Raw genomic sequence first — 20,991 nt, forward strand, 5'->3', positions numbered from 1 at the left:
GACGTCATATGACGTCCAGTCAGGATTCTACAACCACTTTGCCGACGTCAATATGTCATTGGCAGGTGGCAAGTGGTTAATAATAAATGAATTTAAAAACTTAATTCAAGAGTTTACAATTTCTCTAGCTGCGAAAAAGCCCCTGGGAGTCTCCTTTCCCCTTTTTCTACAATACTATTGGGCTAGCAGCAAAAGGTTAGACATCAGATAGTGGGTACCCTATTTTTGACTGAATCTTTAGGTTGGCTCCTTTACTTCACACATTCTTTTGGTATCTCAGACTTGTAGATCAGAGCAGGATATTAATGGAGAGGTTCCTGTGTTGCTCTTCTACTCAGAGGTCTTTCACCACCTCTGTGTTTGGGACTTCTGCAGTCTGCTTCCTCATGGTCTGTACAACATCTCAGCAGCCAGTATCTTCAGTGAGATCTCACAGGAGGGTACATCACCGCAACACTTCACACCATAAGGCTCCAAACCCTAAAAGCAAGACTGGTGTCACAGCAGCAACCTTGGATAGGAATACTATGTGCCAGGAAGTGCCTCAGGCCAGGCTAATGGTATCTGGAAAAAGGTAAGTATAAAATAAACAATATACACACATGTTCCTCAAGGAAGTGTGAGGCCCCGTACACACGACCGGTTTTCTCGGCAGAATTCAGCCAGAAACTCGATGGGAGACGTATTCTGCCGAGAAAACCGGTTGTGTGTACACTTTTCGCCGAGGAAACCGACGAAAAAATGTTGGGAGTTACGTTTTAGGGTGTATATTAATGTTAGTGACACACTGTACCCTAAGAACAATTTAATAAGATACAGTTCAGACAGCATGAAGGCTACTTATCATGACTTTCTTATCTTGCACCAACTAGCAAATTGATACACCTTATTTAAGTAAAATTGCTATTTTTTTCCTTTGCCAATTAAAGGATAAAATCACCTTTGGAGCATGTTACACGTTACACATTACACCTGTATTTAGGGTGCAACATGTAACATGCTCCAAGGCCACCCCCCAACACCTGAGTGTCCCCCTACCTGTGATAGCAGGTGGGTGGGGGGGGGGTCCTCTCCCTACATCTGCTGCCATATTTAAAAATCAGGGACACTGTGCAAGACCTTACCCACACAGATGTGTCATTCATTCACAGTAATCAGTGAATGAGAAGGCTACACGTCTTGTACATCTCAATGAACTGCGAGGGAACTGATTAAGGCACTCATAGTTCAATCATAAGCCCTGCAGCTTTCAAACTGACAGCCCATATGGAAGTATGGGCATAAATCTATAGGATCTGTCAGTAGGAGTCTGATATTACACCCATGATCCATCGATTGTGGGTGCCATGCTTTGTACGCTCCATGGAAGAAAAAAAATAAGTGCAAAATGTATTTATTTCCTTCAAAGGTGAACATTGACATATATATATATATGGTCAACCAGTGAGGTCATTGAGGTCCATATGCAGGGTTTAAAGGTTGACGCTTGCTGTTTCTGTGCATGATTTTGTTTGATCAGAATTGTATGGTTTTGCCAGTATTGACAAACATGACGTTTGAGTTGATAAGACCATGGTCTCGATGTTTACATCCATAAAAAAGATTGCCATGCACTTATAATAGCCAGAACATGTTTTCTAATTACATTTGGTAAATAGGTCCTTTGTATAGATAACTTCCATCTAGCTACCAAACTTTTTTTTCAAAATAACTACACATATTTTGTTAGCTGCAATTACACCTGCAGTATTGTATCCGTAGGAAGCATTCTGTTTTGCTGCTTGTCTGCTGAGCATGAAAGACTACCCACAGAACAGGAGGAGATCATAGGCATCTTGGAGCAGAGGTTTCCTGAATTACTATCTCGAGAAGAACTTATTAGTAGCCTACAGGAGACAAGGCTGCATACGCAAGGTACAAATTTATAAAAAGACTACTGTTTTTTCTTTTAAATGTACACTATCATTGCATCCTGCCTTCATAGCTTCCAAAGCTAATTTGTAACAGGATATAAGTACTGCTAATGTTTCCTTTATTATTTTTAGAAAATCTGTACTACATCTAACAAGGTTCAGGGACAAGGTCACCTAGAGCCCAGGGCTAACATGTCAAATTGTGCCCCCCCCCCCACCCCCTCAAAGATGTATGAGCAATTATGTGTCAGCCAAAAAAATTATAATCAAGCACTAATCTGCATGCTTGCCCCTAAACATAAATTCCCCCTCCTCCCAGTACAAATGTGCCTCCCAGTACAAATCTTTGCCCCCCATATGCCCCCAGTACAAATTCTTCTCCCAAAAAATGTCTCCCTCCTAGCACAAATCTTCTACCCCCAAATGTTCTCTTTGAACACAATTCCTCTCCCCAACCTCACTCCAAATCCCCCCCCCCCATTCCCCATCATAGCACAAATTCCTCACCCCAAAGTTCCTTTTGTAGCACCAATACCCCCCAATCATCCCTAATAGCACAAATCCCCCCCCCCAAAAAAAAAATTCCCCTCCAAGCACAAGTGCCCCCAAATCACCACTCTTAGCACGCTTCCCCAAATTTCCCCTCCTAGAACCATTCTTACCCCCTGCCTCCCCACAATTTCCTCCTACCAACACAAATCCCCTCCCTCCCAATCTCCTTGTGGTGCACCCTCCACCTCACATGACACCATAGTGCCCAGGGCAGCCCTGACAAGGTTCATCATGTTTTAGGTTGTAAAGATGAACAAATAGTTCAAAGCAATTTAAAGCTAAAAGATTCTATCTACTGTAAAAACACTGAAAGTGTAGGTCATAGGTTACATTGGTCTGGTTATTTTTGTAATAGACAAATGGCTGAAAGTGAAAACAATTGTCCAAATGTCATGTATGTCCAAAAATGCAATAATGTGTCTTAAAATGTTTAAACAAATTTGTTTCTTCATTTTGGTTCTTGGATTTAAATACACTTTAACAGAGTTTTTACCTACACATATGCCTACACCTTGAGAAATTGACATAGTGAGCAATTAGGGAATATAACCCTGGTTACATTATTTTCGTTAATACCATGGTCTATATTTTATGGATTACATCCAACTTAAATTCTATTTATTGTATTACAGTACAAATGTATAATTAGTTGCTTGACATGCGTGGATTTTAATGTTTTCGCTTATTTTTTTTACAATATATAGCTTTAAGCACTTTTATAATTTTCGACGATTTATATACTAACTGTGCCTTTCATATTGAAGATAACAATTAAATAGCATTGCTTGATTGACTTAATAATGCAAACAAAAATAAATATATTCACACAAAAATAATTAGCAATTAAATGTTTTTGCTTTCTATTAAATACAGAAATTACCATGCCAGCATATACTTGTATCCATTTAATTATGCTTTACTTCAAATAAGTAAGTACCAGATATTGCTTTTATTTTTAAAGAAACATTTAATTGATTAAAAGGAACTCTATCACAATTAAAAAATGCAAGTATATTAGTCTCTAAAAGAAACAACCATTTTGTGCGGTCTGAGACAACACATTGCATCTGTGGACATCCAAGATGCTTACCTGTATGTTCCAATATACCCACATCAACGATTTCTACACTTTCAAGTGGCAGATGACCATTTACACATTTTGTCTCTGCCTTTGGGCCTGTCTTCTGCTCCCAGGGTGTTCACAAATATGTTATTTTTCTTACTTTTCCTTTTCAAAGAATCCAAGTAACAGACTATCTAGACAAGCGCAATGAATATGACTAAGTAATCAAAGTGTTAATCAGTGAACATTGATAATAAACTAAAATTGAAACAAAGTGCTAAAAAATATAAAAACATCAATAATGAATAAAAACGTTCAGCCAGCAAGTGGCCAGTGAAAAAAAAAAAAAAAAAAAAAAAAAAAAAAAAAGTGTGCACAAAAATAGCTGCAAAAGTCAGCAGGCAAACATAAATATGAAGCCTAAATCAGTCCTGGAATAATAGGCTAACAATACAGCCTTTATACGTGCATAAAAGTGTAGGAAGTTCCATAAAGACAAAAATAAATATAAACTTCTCCAATAGTGATAAACAAATGTTTAAAATCTTCTCATGTGGGTCTTCAAATAATGTGGGCTCACAATGCGCTTACCTTCCCAAGGTAGTAATCAAGCCTTGATTAAATGGATATCCACAAGGGGTGTTGTTGAATCTGCAACTAGCTGTGGATGTTCAGGGCGTCCTGTATAATCCAATGTTTGTAGGCTCCAGATTTCTATTTGGCAGCGGTGGTGCTCAGCATGGGGAAATAAAAAAGGTAGCTTCCCATAGTGTAGTAAACCAAGGCTAATTTATTGGTAAAAACGCTAACAAGTGCATTTTAAAAGATCAAAGAAAACGAAACTAAGAAACAGCTGATGACAGCTTACTGATGTATTGCTTCAAAAATCAGTCCGTCCCTTACATGTTACACCACGTCACGTGGCTTCATCAGAGGTGACGGATTGGTTGTTGGACTTGTCATTTATAAGAGCCAGCAGGAAATAGCTCGATCGCCATTATGTCAGAGAAAGTGTCTCTTTACTGGCAGCGGCCATTTTAACGGTGGGTAAGGATCAGCTTAAACATGTCTATGAGTCCAGAGCGCTGTGTATTCCCGGCGGCCATTTTAGTGTAGCCCCAGATCAAAAAGCCATTGATTGAATTATACGCCTGGTGATACACAGCATTGTGAATAATCTGGGACTGATATTAACCGAATATGGCGATGGAGCTATCTGCTGTATAATCCGCATAAATGTTAGCATGAGTAGCTAAATGGATATTAAATATTAAAGCAATATATCTTGATATAAAATAATCAGAGTTAATATGCTCTAAGTATATGAATCCAACGTGATAAATTATATAATAACAATTCATAACTGCATAATCAGGAAATGTACATAACATAATAAAATGCATAGGGATGATATAATGATTTAAAAAATATATAATATATTTATAAAATGCTAGTAAATAGCAAATGAATAAAGCATTGCAATCGCAATGAATAAGATAATAATTAAAAATTACTTAAGAAACAATTAAGATCAAATTCTACATTCATTCCATCAGGTACCATAGTCTGTAAGCTATGTATCCATCTAGATTCTTTCTGGCTGATGGATCTTACCAAGTGTGCCCCTCTCCATGGTTTTTTGTATTTTTCTATACCCCAAAAGGTGAGATGTGTGGGGTCTTTATTGTGGAAAAGTGCAAAGTGCTTACTGACAGTATGTTTCGGAAAACCATTAAAAATATTTTGGATATGTTCTTTTATCCTAACCATGAGTGGTCTTTTGGTTCGGCCTACGTACTGTAAATTACAAGTACACTGTAGTACATAGACAACTCCTTCTGTATGGCAAGTGATGAAGTCATTAATAATAAATTTTTGACCAGTTTTGGTGCAAATGAAGTCTTCTCTTTTCTTTTGTGGTTTTTTAGAGTGTCTACATGCATAGCAGTATTTGCATGGTACAAAACCTTTACTTTTGAAAAAGGTGTACCCACTTATTGGTGGAGGTACTACTACATTTTTGACAATTAGGTCTCTCAACGTCGGAGCTCTTTTATATACTATATTTGGTCTATCCGGTAATATTGTTTGCAGGTTTCGGTCACTTCTCAGAATGTGCCAGTGTTTCTTTATCAATTTTTCAACTTCTCGGTGTTGTATGTTGTAATCTAAAACAATGAATGGAGCCTCATTTTTGTATTTTTTCATTTTTGGTCCTTGTAATAGGGTGTTTCTATCCATTTTTGATACCGTCTCAATCTGTTTTTGAATAAAATTGTCTGTGTATCCCTTTTCCTTAAATCTGGTTCCAATAAAGAAAGCTTGTTTTTCATAGTCTTCTTGGTATGTGCAGTTTCTCTTTAGTCTTGTTAGTTGTCCCTTAGGTATATTGAAAAGCCATGATTTATGATGGCAGCTTTTTACGGATAGGTAGCTATTAGTGTCAATATTTTTGAAATGTGTTTTTGTCACCAATGTGTTGTCTACAATCGAGATGTCCAAATCTAGAAAGTTGACCATAGTATCACTGATGTTCTGGCCGCTGCCAGTAAAGAGACACTTTCTCTGACATAATGGCGATCGAGCTATTTCCTGCTGGCTCTTATAAATGACAAGTCCAACAACCAATCCGTCACCTCTGATGAAGCCACGTGACGTGGTGTAACATGTAAGGGACGGACTGATTTTTGAAGCAATACATCAGTAAGCTGTCATCAGCTGTTTCTTAGTTTCGTTTTCTTTGATCTTTTAAAATGCACTTGTTAGCGTTTTTACCAATAAATTAGCCTTGGTTTACTACACTATGGGAAGCTACCTTTTTTATTTCCCCATGCTGAGCACCACCGCTGCCAAATAGAAATCTGGGGCCAAATTCTCAAAACCATGTGTAAATTTAGGATTATCTAACTTATGTCATTTAAGTTAGGTCGCCCTAAGTTGGTGTCGTAACTACCGTATTCTCAGTGCATTTGCGCTCAAAACTGCGCCATCCTTAACTTAAGTTTCAATGCCTAAGGCGTGGTTATGGCAAGTGGGATTGAAGTGGGCGTGCTTCATTGTAATGAGCCGTGACCCCATGCAAATGAAGTGCCGGCCGTACTGCGCATGCGCGCACGAATCTGGACCTCAATGCGCATGTGCAGAACTTTGGTCAGCGCAATCAGTGAGATAGGTAAAAGGCCAAGCGTACTTAGTTTGAAGATCGCCCTGTGGCTAAATAGCCCCAGTCAAACACACTTCAATTGCAAAAGTATTTCCCTGTGTTCCCTTCCTAAAGCAAGTTGCTTCTGCTTTGAACGTTTGTCAGTGTTTGTTGGTAAGATTGTTTTGTGAGAAAAGTGTTTGTGGAGTTGGAGGGTATAGTTGGTGTTTGTTTTTGCTAATTTGTTTTTTGTTTTGATTGTTTGCCTGTTTGTTTTTACTAATAGTTTTTTTTGGGTTTTGTTTATATTTTTTGTTTTTCTTTTTTGCCTGTTTGTTTTCGAATTAATAGTAGCTGTCTGTCTATTTTTTATTTTGGCTTGTTTGTATTTTCTTTGGTGTGTGTGTGTATTGTTGTTTGTTTGTTGGCTGAGTTCCCTGTTGCTGGGTGTTGTCTGTCATGGCTCCCAAGCGCAGGAAGCTAAATTTTTCACCGGCAGAGAAGCATATACTTGCTCAGGGCGTCCTTAAATTTGGGCGATTTCTCCATGGCCCTGAGAGCCACACCACCACCCCGGCCAGGAGGAAGGAGATCCTTCAAAAGATCACCGATCGGATCAATGCGGCGGGGGGGGGGGAGACCAGGACCATCGCTGGAGTTCAAAAAAAAATAAATGACTTGAGGAGCGTGTCCCGGAACAAGCTGGCAACGCTGCATGCCCATACCAGGGGCACTGGAGGAGGGGGACCCTGCCCAGTCAGGATGAGTGAGGAGGAATGGGCAGTGGCCCAGTGTTTCCACCCACAGCAGGTGGTGGGCCTGCCTGGCTTTGACAATTATCCTCTTATGAGGACAGGTAATTTTTTTGAATTTCTATCTGGTGATTAGCATGTGTGGGTGGGGGAAGGGAAGATGTGCCAAGTTTGTGGATACAACAACCTGTGATTGTTTTGTGTCCTCCCCAGATGGCCAGGAGGTGGCAGCCCCATCAGCCCAGGAGGTGGCAGCCCCATCATCCCAGGAGGTGGCAGCCCCATCATCCCAGGAGGTGGCAGCCCCATCAGCCCAGGAGGTGGCAGCCCCATCAGCCCAGGAGGTGGCAGCCCCATCAGGTCAGGAGTTTGCTGGCCCATCAGGTCAGGAGGTTGCTGGCCCATCAGGTCAGGAGGTTGCTGGCCCATCAGGTCAGGAGGTTGCTGGCCCATCAGGGCAGGCTGCTGCACCACCCCCAAGACAGGCTCATGCAGAGTCACAAGAAGGGCAGGATTCGCCATGGGAGGGGAGTGCCCACAACTCCCCTAATTTGGATGTTGAGTGGGAGGAGGATGAGGGGGAGGAAGATGACAATATTCTGATTGGGCAGGAAATAATGATGGGCCAAGATATGACCTTTGAATCATCCCCTGAGGGAACCCCACAGGCGCCCAGAAGTCAGGCCACCATCATGGGTCGCCCCTTCCAACCCTCCTCCAACATGCAGCAGCACCCATGGCTCACTCCAACTCCTCCTCCAAGGCCACAAGCCTCAGGGGCAAGTAGGATGCCGACCCCTGAAAACAGGGGGGGGTTGGTGCGTCTGCCGGTCAGTCTGTTGAGGGACAATGTCCGGCAGACCCGCAGTCTGTCTGCAATACAAAAAACTATCAGCAAGGTGGAGCGCAGCCTGGGTGCAATGAGGGAGTCACTGGGTGACGTGGCCACCAACTCCGTGGGGGTCATCACCTGTTTGTGGGACATGAGGAACGCCACAACAGGTGTGGCCCAGGAGGTGACTGCCCTCACCCAGGCTGTGCAGGCCAATACCCGGGCTGTGCAGGCCAATACGGCTGCCATAACTTCCTGTCTGACAAGGATAGCCGTTGCCTTGGAGGGAAGGCCAGCAGGAGGACAGACACCAGGGGAGGCTGCTTCCTCCCCTGTACAGTCCCCCCGCCCTCAAAATACTCCCTCCCCTGCACAGTCCCCCCCCCCTCAAAATACTCCCTCCCCTGCACAGCCCCCCCCCCTCAAAATACTCCCTCCCCTGCACAGTCCCCCCCCCCTGAAAATACTCCCTCCCCTGCACAGACCCCCCCCCGTGAAGATCCCCCAGTTGGCCGTGGCCGTCCCCGTGGCCGTCCCCGTGCCCGTCCCCGTGACCATGCCCGTGCCCGTGGGCAGCCCAGAAGGAGCACTCGGCAACATCCCTAATTTGCAGGGGTACTTTTTTTTTTTTTTTTTACACTGTACTTATGATTTGGTCTATGTGTGTGAATGATGTGTGAATGTGGGGGGATGGCATTCCTGAAAACATAAGGGTGTCACCCTCAGTTTTGGTGGAGTAGGGATCCCCAGGACCAGGGAGAAGTCATCCTAGGTTCCTGAATGGTGTATGAATGCACAGTGACATAATTGGAGCCGTGGCGGGGCGTTACTGCTCCCAAGTACCAAAGGGGGGGGGGGGTACTTGGATCTAATCCAATTCTATGTGCATGTGATGTGTCTGTGCTAGGGACCACAGTGACGTGCATTCATGCATTCTCATTGTGAGATAATTAATGTGCGTTTTGTAAATCAAAATAAACATTCTGTTTGGCATATAAGTAATGTGCATTTATTTAACAAAATAAAGATTTAAAGGTCACATAATCTCTGTGATTTGGTCTTGGCAAATCAAAAACAAAAATTGTATTAGGATGCATTTACTGGGCAAAGATGCCTTCAGACAGTTGTCTCCTGATTGCCTGGCCCTCAGCAGACCGGGTAGAGGGGTTTGGGGGGGGGGGTTGCCTGGGTGGGGGGTCAGGTCAGGAGATATGTCCACATGCATGCCCTTTCTTAATGCAAAATTGTGCAGTATGCAACATGCACCAATAATTTTGCATACAAAGTCTGGGGAATACAATAGTGTACCCCCAGTCTTGTCCAGGCATCGGAATCGTGACTTTAGCATGCCAAAAGTCCGCTCAACTATAGCCCGGGTCTGGACGTGCACCTCATTGTATTTTCGTTCTCCGGGTGTTTGGGGGTTTCTAAAGGGGGTCATCAGGTGGGGTCCCAATGCATATCCTGAGTCACCTGTAAGGGAAAAGACAGGAGGATATTAGTCATGCATGTGCCCCTTGTGATGTCTCCATCATGGGGGGGGCATACCTGACACCAATGTCACTCACCAATCAGCCAGCTGTCTCCATAAACGTTCATCTCCAAGTCTTGGTAGATCTTGGTCTGCCGTAGAATAAAACTGTCGTGGCACGACCCTGGAAACTTGGCACAAACGTGCCAGATGAGGCCATGGGCATCTACAATCATCTGGACGTTGATGGAATGCCACCCTTTTCTGTTTCTGAACAGGTGTTCAGTTTCATGGGGGGGCTGGAGTGCCACATGGGTGCAGTCAATCGCACCGATGATCTTAGGAAAGCCAGCAATATTGTAGAAGTCTGTCATGGCTTGCACACGCTGGTCCTCCTGGGTGGGCATGACAAACTGATGGCTCATGCGCCGCAGTATGGCAGGGACCACCTGATGTAGGCATTTACTCATGGTGGACTGCACCATCCCAGCCACACCTCCAGATGCTCGCTGGAAGGAGCCACTCGCTAGAAAATGCAGTGTTGCCATAACTTTTTCCAGAGGTGTCAGGGCATGGGAACGTAGGGTTGGGGCGATTAGATCCTCATGAAGGAGTTGGGTAATCTCCAGGATGGCCTCCCTATCAAATCGGTAGTTGCCAATGACCTCATAAACTGGCATTTGCCAAATATCACGGCGTGGCCGATAAACACGCGCCTGTGCCCTCATCCTCCTCCTCTGTGCCCTCCTCCTCCTTTGTGCCTGTAAGGCAGCAAGTGCCGTCAAAATCATTGCTGGTCCTGGCATTTTTCAGCAACAAACTTCACAACTAGAGCTGTAACTCCCTTCTGCAAACCCTTCCACAGCATGTGTAAAATTAGGGCTGGTTTTATAATGTGGAACTTTAGTCAGAAAAACTAACAGGTGCGCACAGGGCGGAAAATACGGCACACACACTTAATTCTGAGAATCGCCCTAACTCCCTCATTTGCATCTTTGCCTATCAAAAACAGCGGCGAGCCTAGCGTAATTTGCGCCCGGGAATGCGCAGGTGTAACTACTTTAAGTACGGCTGAAAATACGGAAATCTTTGCTTAAGTCATTTTGACGATCGCGCGCAAATATACGCGCCGTGTAAAATTAGAAAAATGGAGTTAAGTCTGCGTATCTCTTTTGAGAATTTGGCCCCTGGAGCCTACAAACATTGGATTATACAGGACGCCCTGAACATCCACAGCTAGTTGCAGATTCAACAACACCCCTTGTGGATATCCATTTAATCAAGGCTTGATTACTACCTTGGGAAGGTAAGCGCATTGTGAGCCCACATTATTTGAAGACCCACATGAGAAGATTTTAAACATTTGTTTATCACTATTGGAGAAGTTTATATTTATTTTTGTCTTTATGGAACTTCCTACACTTTTATGCACGTATAAAGGCTGTATTGTTAGCCTATTATTCCAGGACTGATTTAGGCTTCATATTTATGTTTGCCTGCTGACTTTTGCAGCTATTTTTGTGCACACTTTTTTTTTTTTTTTTTTTTTTCACTGGCCACTTGCTGGCTGAACGTTTTTATTCATTATTGATGTTTTTATATTTTTTAGCACTTTGTTTCAATTTTAGTTTATTATCAATGTTCACTGATTAACACTTTGATTACTTAGTCATATTCATTGCGCTCGTCACTTTACCTTTCACTATTTTATTGTATTTCTATTTGATATTTATACATTATTAGATTGAGCAGCATCATCACTTTTAGTTCATTACTATTATTTTACTTCACATCTTAAGCTTTACTAGGTAGGCGCAAGAGCACCCTCACTTTATCATATTCACTTAGACTATCTAGACAGTCTGCTCTTGAAGTATTTTTCTCAACTCTTAGCAAATGTACACAACACAATTAAGCTGCTCCAGAACTTTGGCTGGGTGATCAAGTATGCTCTCCATCCCTCCCTACACCTTGCAACCACTTGGGTCTGATTCTGCATACATCCCAGGCAAAAGTTTTCCTTTCAGAAAATACATTTCTTTCCTTAGGAGCTCATGCTTGACAGCTGAAATCCAAAAGAAATCCTATGGTAAGATTAGCCATGAGAGTCCTGGGCCTAACGATGGCCTCTTTTGAGGCAGTACCCTTTGTCCAATTTGATTCCAAGATCTCTCCAGCTAAACTGTATATCAACATGGAAAAAGCAGGCTTTCTCCCTGGATTTTTCCATGCTCTTATCCTCCCAAACAAGGAAGTCCTTGCTCTGGTGGATCACCACTTAAATCCTTCCTTCCTACAATTGGATAGCTCTTACAACAGATACAAGTCTGCTAGGCTGCGGAGGAGTCTTCCAATCCTTGACAGTTTAATTACAATCATCAGAAGAAGAGACTAAACTCCCCATCAACATCTTGCTGTCAGGTTGTCCCTCCAGCACTGGACTCCCTTCTAAAGGAGCACCCAATTAGGGTTCAGCCAGTGGCATATATTAATCATCAAATTGGCACAAGGAGCCTGTATGCTTTAAGGGAGACAAGCCAAATTCTTAAATGGACAGAAACTCACTGTCCAGCAATTTCAGCGTCCATATCACAGGGGTGGACAACTGGCAGGCAGATTCCAAAGGGAATGGTCTCCTCATCCAGTCTATTATGCCAAAAATTAGTAATTCTGGATGTGGACATACTACCCTCCAGGTAGAAAACAAAAAACAAACTTTCTCTGTTTGTATCCAGAATCAGGGACCCTCTAGCTCTGGCCTTGGATGCTCTACCTATCCTCTAGTCTCAGTTCAGGCTAATCTATGCCTTCCCTCCACAAAGAATTCTACCTACCTGTCCTGCTCCACAAAATAGAGTAAGAGAGGAAGACAGTGATTTTCTTAGCACCAAATTGGCCCAGAAGAACCTGGTAAATAGGCCTGGTTTTAATGGCATGGCTGTTGAAACCCAGGTCTTAAGGGATATATGGGTTTCTGAGCCTGTTCGTCCTACCTTGTAAGGGCAAGAAAAGCTACTTCCAGAAATATCTGTTAGCATACCTTGAAAACTTAATACACTTGGTGTGAGCATAGTCAATTCAGTCTTAAAATGACTCTGTCCCTTGCTTTCTGGTTGTTCTACAAACAGGCATTGACTAGAATCTAGCTCTCAGCACCCTCAAATGACAGGTTTTGGCCACATTCATTCTATTTCTTACTACATAAAAACCTTTATTCAAGGTATTTCCTGCAACCAGGGCTTTTTTTGGACCTTTATTTGCAAAAATCACCCTTTGAATCCATCAGGAAAACCCGTTTGGAGATTATTGCAAGCAAAATAGCCTTTTTTGTTGTTTAATGTCTGTCAGATGTTTCTGAATTGGTGGCCCTTTCCTGTAAGGAGCCTTTCCTCATACTTCACAACAACAAGATTGTATTGCACCCAAGACCATCTTTTCTTCCAAAGATGGCTTCAGCATTCCATCTCAATGAGGACATTGTTGTGCCCTGCTCCCAGACATTCAAAGGAAGTCTTTCAACATGGCCTGGACATTGTCAGATACATTTGAGTGTACTTTAAATCTGCCTTTTCTATTAGACAGACAGATTCCCTGCTTGCTCTTTCTGTACAACCTCACAAGCATCACCCTGCTTCAAAATCCTCCATTGCATGATGGAAAGGATTTTTTTTTCAAATGCTCATAGAGATATAGAAAAGTGATAGCAAAAAAAAGACTGAGTAGTCCTCTGAGTCTGCCTGATCTTTTTTTAATATTTTTTTTTTCATATACTTTTTGGAGTATAGATCTATGTTTGTCCCAAGCATGTTTGAAGACATTTACTGTTGGCTGGCTTACTACTTCTGCTCCAAGTTTATTCCAAGCATCAACTACCCTTTCAGTAAAATAATACTTTCTAAGATTAGTTTAGAACTCCTCAAGTTATTTTAAGGACATGTCCCTGTGTTCTTGATTTTGGTTTAAAATTGAAAAAACTACCCTACCGAACCTTATTCACCTCCTTGATGTGTTTAAAGGTTTCAATCATGTCTCCCTTTTCCCTTTTTTTCCTCCAAACTGTACATATTAAGTTCCTGATGTTGCTCTGTAGATGTTTTATCCCCAGGTCTTTCACCATTTTTTGTTACCCGTCTCTGCGCTCATTCTATATTATCAATATGTTTTTGTAAATAACGTCTTTTCTCCTGAACTGGATACAGTATTCTAAATGAGGTCTTGCTAAAGATCTACAGTATATAGGGGAATCAGTACCTCTTTCCTCCTGCTGATGATCCCTCTAGTGATGCATCCTAGAATTCTATTCACATTTCCCACTGACTGGTCACACTGCTCATTTTGCAATCATCTGAAATAAGTACCCCCAAATCTTTTCCTCTGTAGTGCTGGCCAACACTATACCCCCAATGTTGTACTCTCTCAAGGGATTCTTTTTCCCTAGGTGCATTTTATTTACATTTAGAAAACTGCAGTTTCCACTGCTTTGACCAATCTTTCAGCAATGCCAAATCATGTTCCATGTTACAGGCACCTCCAGGTATATCAACCCTTTTACACACCTTTGTATCATTAGCAAAAATACATACCTTGTCCATCAAACCTTTAGTTATATCACTTACATATAGATTAAATAGAACAGGACCTAGTACAGAGCCTTTTGGTACACCACTAGTGGCAGCTGGGTTCCCTCCCCACCATTGCAGTTGTCACAGGGACAATGCAGCAGACACAGAGTTTTGTAGCTCGGTGGGCAGAGCCTGATGGGGATTCAGAGGCACACGTTTCCCTTTAGGTTGGCCTGCTTTTGGCTAAAGAAACTGCCCAGTGTCTGCTGTCAGTCATAAGGAGAGTCCCTCAGCTTCACCATCATGCTTTGCCCTCTCCCAGCATCACTGGTTACTAAAAACATGTTGGCTGTGAAGCTGACAACACCCTTGAAAACCAGTGACGTGTGGGGTGCGGAGGGAGTAGAGATGGTAAATTTGCTGCCCTGCTATACAGGGACAGCACTCCATCTCTGTATGCCCACATAGAGTTGATCTAAATTACCTTGTTTCGTTATTTACATACTGCAGGTAATCTGTTTTTAAATTGGCGTAGCCTTAGAACTATCTGAATCTTTTTCACTTTTTAGCAAAGCAGGGCTTATTTGAATCTGGCATGGAACTTTTTGAAGGGCCATACCACTGAAAAAATAGGGTAAATGTTTTTTTTTTAATCCCCCCTAATATCTCTATGCTTGCAAATAAAGGACCTTATAATTGAAAGAATCTTAGTGAAGTATTTTAATCTATTGCCTGTTTTAACCAATCACATGCTTCCTTTCTCACCTCTAGTGAAATCTGGGGGAAGAAGTTAAGCTTCTCATTGCTTGATATGGGCTACTAAAATTGTTCTTCATTAAGAAAGTTTTGACTATAAGTCCTGGTGTTTCTTATGAGTATGGTAGATTCTCAGTATGAATATTCTAGGCTAGAAAAGCTCTTTGGCACAAAGTACCTCTTTCATACTAAACCTGCACATGTTATATGTTTTACCATGTTTACAAAGCTTATACTTAATTTTAATATCAAGATGTTGGATATTCTAATAAGGCAGATAAAGAAATAAGGAAGACCAGTTAGTACATTGGGTACATGGGAACATGTGTTATGGATATGGATGTGTTATGGATATAACACAGGAGAGGGAGGCTGCCTGGCTATAGCAACACTTTATCTTTGTGTAACAAAGTAACTTTGCTTTGGTAACTCCATCAGTAGGCAAGGCTTAGGCCTCGTACACACGGCCGAGGAACTCGACGTGCCAAACACATCGAGTTCCTCGGCCAGTTCAGTCCTGGAGCCGCCGAGGACCTCGGCGGGCCGAGTTCTCCCATAGAACAACGAGGAAATAGAGAACATGTTCTCTATTTCCTCGCCGAGGTCCTCGTCGGCTTCCTCGGCCGAAATTGTACACACGGCCGGGTTTCTCGGCAGAATTCAGCCAGAAACTCGGTCGGAAGCTGAATTCTGCCGAGGAAACTGGTCGTGTGTACGAGGCCTTATAGTTTGTCCAAGTGTTTTCAAATAATATTTGTTTTTATTTTGTCTGTTAATGGAGTTACTACAATAAAGTACCAGCATTGAGGAAAGTTATGTTATTGTATATCTTAAAGTGGTTCTAAAGCCTAAACTTTTTTTGCCTTAATGCATTCCCTACAATGTTTAGGTAAATGTATCACCCATTCACCACCCCTTATACTTCTCACTTGATCCAGTGTTGTACCTGTCTGCAGCGTCTCTCTTCTCTAACTTCCAGGTCTCACAGGCTTTGCTGAAGTAGCGGGAGCCATTGGCTCCTGCTACTGTCAGTCAAATCCTGTGATGAGGGAGCAGGGGCAGGGCTTAGTCATGCTGTCTGTGATTATGTACACAGGCAGCATGGCTCAGGTGCGAAGGCTTTGTATGGAGGTACACTAAGAACAGTAGGAGCCAGGATCATCGCCAGGGAACCCAAAAAGAGGCGGTTCAGGTAAGTATATCATGTTTTTTTTTTTTTTTTTTAACAATAAATTTATAATAACTTTAATGTTGGAAGTATATTGGTGCAGTCAGAATTAGTATGTATCTTCATATATAAACTTCTACAGGGTAGGCAGTGCTCTGGTTCCCTTAAACCAGTCTTTCTCAAACTTTTGATACCAGAGGAACCCCTGAAGTAATTTTCCTATTTCCGGGAACCCCTGCTAAAACCAATACATGCTTTAGAGAAAAAATTTCCTTACATCAGTGGTCAGTAGGAAAAATGCAATCCTTGCTTTGAATACCGCCTTTACAGACAACTTAGATTCTTGGTGTCATGCTACTGGCTTTGCCAAGTGGTAACGGCCCCAGAACTTTGTCACCATCAAATGGGGGGCTATTCAACCACAGGGGAACCCCTAGCAACCTCTGGAGAATAGAAACACAGATAATATGACATTAGAACCAGGTTTCATAAACCAGATTTTCTAATTCCTTGTAATTATAAATTCACTGTATAACCCTTTATATTGTAAACTGATATTCTGATTTACTAATGAAATGCATCATGAACAGGTGCTAGTCTTGAAGAAATCATACTCAAAGAATTCAAAGAATTGTCTGATGGAGACATTAAAGTAGCCATTACAACTATGCACATGTCTTTGGAGGTAAGGCAATGAAAATATATTATTCACTGTTTTGCTTATGTGAACAGTGTTATATGAGAATTTTATACTTAAACTTTCATTTTGTTATCATACTGATATAAATAGGTAAACCTTTTAATTGTAGTCGTCAGTATTATGGATTATTATTTTTTCATAATGTTATACAATATTGTTGTATCCTAAATCAATCTGTCAATCAGTTAATTTGTTTTGAATACACTAATGGTTTTAAACACATGTATATCATATTGGATATTGTATGTGTAATGGAATCGTTCACAATGAATAAATTCACAAAATTATTGGTATTTACAACCATGTCCACTCCTTTTGCGTACCGGCTAGTAATAAGGTCTAATTTTTAATCTTGAACTTTTTATTTTGCAGTCAGGTAGAACACTAATAACTATTTTGTTCCTAAAATGGTAAATACTGTGCAAATTGGAGCCTCAATCTTGAAGTGCTAACCTCCGAAGAGGACACTGGAAATAATCCAGGTCTCCTTTACTTGGTCAGAGGCTTCTAGGACCAAATACCAGCTTTAGAACAAACCAACAAATCTTAGGCTCAGACTCGAGGTGTCGTTTTTAAAGATTTATAGTAGTACTTGAAAAAAGCAGGGTATTCAGGATACCGCTCCAACCCCTTTAATATCGGGAGAGGTACCAGGCAGGGATGCCCATTATCCCCTCTCCTCTTAGCCCTTGCCATTGAACTCCTAGCACAACTCATTCAATCTAACCCAAACATCAAAGTATTGGAACTTGGAGGTCATGACCACAAATTATGCCTGTTTGGAGATGATGTCCTGATATTTCTTACTTTGCCCCTGTTATTAGCACCGCCTTTGGACAATTTTGGACAATTATCAGGCCTAACAATAAACTTCTACAAATCCACAGCCCTAAACATTTCTTTATCACCTACTCTCCAAACTCAATTTCATCATTGTCAAAGGAAGAGCTGTGCTGTTGTAAGCTAAAATGTGACACTAGTGATAATGAAGTGCCGAAGTGAAGATAATGAAACACAGACTGAGTGAAAAAGAATTATATCTGTAAATAGGTCTGTGAGACCTCAATAGGATAACAAGAAGGGGTTCATTCCTAAATTAGGTAGAAACCTGAGACTTATCAAGTGAATAAATAGCAGTCCGTGTGAACAAACAAAAAAAAAAACCCTTAGGAATACCATTAACAAAGCGTCAAAGGTAAAAATTTGAATATAATAAACAAAAATATGCAGAGTGTCCATATAAACTTAGTCCAATAGTCCAGGAAAAAGTGCTGACAGGATAGTGCCTCCACCAAGCAATAAAACTGTCGCTTACCAGATGGACGTGATCTCTAATTGATGAAACGTTGGGAGGAACGACATTCTGACGTCACCGCGTTGTGCGCCAGACCCGGAAGATACAAGCTGCTGAATCGAAGAGTCGGCCGGCTCGATTGTATTTTATATGCCTTATCTCACTTCTTCGATGTAAGTGTGCATTTTTATGTTACTTATTACATTTTTAAGGGTTTTATGCTATGCTAGTCCCTTCCCTTTTTTATGTGGTGCATCCTGGATTGCTATGTTGTTTGAGACATCTTCTATGCAATATTGAACCACACTGAGGGATTTTTGCTACCAATAGAGACCCCAGGCTGGGATATCAACCATATGCGCATATTTATCTCCTATAAATAGAGATCACGTCCATCTGGTAAGCACCAGTGTTATTGTTTGCTGGAGGCACTATCCTGTAAGCACTTTTTCCTGGACTACTGGATTTGTTGAACACTGAGGTTATTTAAGTTTATATGGACACTCTGCATTAATTTTTATTATATTCACATTTTTTACCTTGGACACTTTGTTAATGGTATTCCTAGTGTTGCTTTTTTTGGTTTGTTCACACGGACTGCTATTTATTCACTTGATAATTCTCAGGTTTCTACCTAATTTAGGAATCAACCCCTTCTTGTTATCCTATTGAGGTCTCACAGACCTATTTACAGATATAATTTTTTTTCACTCAGTCAGTGTTTCATAATTGTAATTGATATTTATCTAGCACTTCATTATCACTAGTTTCACATTTTAGCTTACAACAGCGCAGCTCTTCCTTTGACCATTATTATTAGTGTTGTATAACATTTTAGTTGCCGCTTTACAATTTATCTAATTAGTGCAGTACCCCGCTCTTTTTCAACTTCATGATTCTCTCCCGTTTGTCTGGTTGGCCTCACATATTTCTTATCTAGGCATACATTTTACAGAAAATCCATCTGACCTCTACACAGTCAACTACCCACCTATGCTTACACAACTTACTAAACTCCAAGCTAATTCGTCTTCTCTACAGTTGGCATGGATGGGTAGAATAACAGTGATCAAACTGTCTGTCCTCCCTAAACTTTTATACCTCTTTGGAGTACTGCCCATAACAATCCCTTCACACTTTCTACATATTTTACAACGAAAAACCAACCAATTCATTTGGGGCTCACTCAAACCTTGTTTACACAAATTAACCGGATATCTGATGGAATCTAATCCGATGGATTTTTTCATCAGGTATCCGATGAAGCTGACTTTCATCAGTCTTGCCTACACACCATCGGTCAAAAATCCGACCGGTCCAAACGCGGTGACGTAAAACACTACGATGTGCTGAGAAAAATGAAGTTCAATGCTTCTGAGCATGCATCGACTTGATTCTGAGCATGCGTGGATTTTTGACTGATGGACTTCCACACAGACGATCGTTTATTTCTATAGTTTTTTTATCCATAGGAAAAATTTAAAACATGTTCTATTTTTTTTCACCGATGGAAAACAAACCGATGGGGCCCACATGATCGGTTTGACCGATGAAAACAGTCCATCAGTCTGTTTCCATCGGACAAACCGATCGTGTGTACAGGGCTTTAGTGTGCCAGATTTCACCAAATATTATTACGCAGCACAACTAGCACAATCACCCAAATATCACGCTATGAAGGAAATTCCATTATAGGTTTCATTGGAGTCAATCAACTGTGACCCTCTTTCTGCAATTTACTATGGTTACTCCTACACAGCGGAAGAAAATCACAAATCCTATTACGAAACACAGCCTTTCCATTTGGAACAGATTGAAAAACAGATTTCGACTCATATCCAAACATAATCCCCTCCTCTCATTCTTACGTAACCCTGCCTGGTCCTTCCCAAATTATTTTTCAGCTTGGTCAAATGTAGGTTTAATTAGAGTTCATCATTTCTTTAATTCTCAAAATATCATACCATTTCCAGACTTATGCAAAACATATTCCATCCCATCCACAGAAACCTTTGATATCTCCAAATTGTAACAGAACAAACTCACTGACACATAAACTCCTGACTTTACGATCTTTGAAAATGCTTGCAAATCTGACCCCCATAGACGTGGACTTATTTCTGCCATATATGAACAATTACTCTCTCATGTAACCGCTTCTCCTCTAACATACACAACCAAATGGGAAACTGATCTTCGTCTTCAACCAAATAAACTAGATTGGTCTCAAATTTGGCAAACAACTAACTCAGCCACACCAAATATAGTGGCTCTCGAAACAAAATTATAAGGTGCGAACTAGACGATATCTGGTCCCATCCAGAATATCCAAATTTCCCCCCAATATCCCTCTCACTGTTTTTGAGGCTGTACTGTTCTGGGTTCACATGTACATATGGTGGGAATGTCCCATAGTAAGCTCCTTTTGGTCAGAAATCTTCAAAATTATTTCTACTATGTTCAATACAACCCTTAAATCCGATCTCTCAGTAGCACAAAAAAACACAAATCGGAGCACACCGTCAATTCAAATTACTTCTTTTTATAACCACGACAGCTAAATAAACTGTAGCAAAAGCATTGAAATCGAACTCTCTCTCCATAGAGTCAGTCAAACAAAGAGTCACACAATCTATGATACATGCTAAAACTGAAGCTATACTACTAGATAAAGTTTCTAATTTTAAATCCTTATGGAGACCTTGGATCAAACACTATTTACCCCCTGGTTTGGACTGTTCACAAATTTATCCCTGGAGATTATAATATCCACCCCACTTCTATGA

General features: G+C 41.2%; 1 protein-coding gene across 1 annotated transcript in view; it reads left to right on the forward strand.

Annotated features, from left to right (window-relative positions):
* The window catches only part of LOC120914001 (protein prune homolog 2-like), a 238,018-nt gene that overhangs the window by 130,957 nt on the left and 86,070 nt on the right, over positions 1-20,991 (forward strand). The window contains exons 5-6 of the mRNA XM_040324451.1: positions 1,762-1,914; positions 16,802-16,896. Coding sequence (XP_040180385.1) covers positions 1,762-1,914; positions 16,802-16,896 — 248 coding nt within the window. The remainder of the gene's footprint in view (positions 1-1,761; positions 1,915-16,801; positions 16,897-20,991) is intronic.

Source organism: Rana temporaria, chromosome 1 (genome assembly GCF_905171775.1).
Source record: "Rana temporaria chromosome 1, aRanTem1.1, whole genome shotgun sequence".
Classification (NCBI taxonomy): Eukaryota; Metazoa; Chordata; class Amphibia; order Anura; family Ranidae; genus Rana; species Rana temporaria.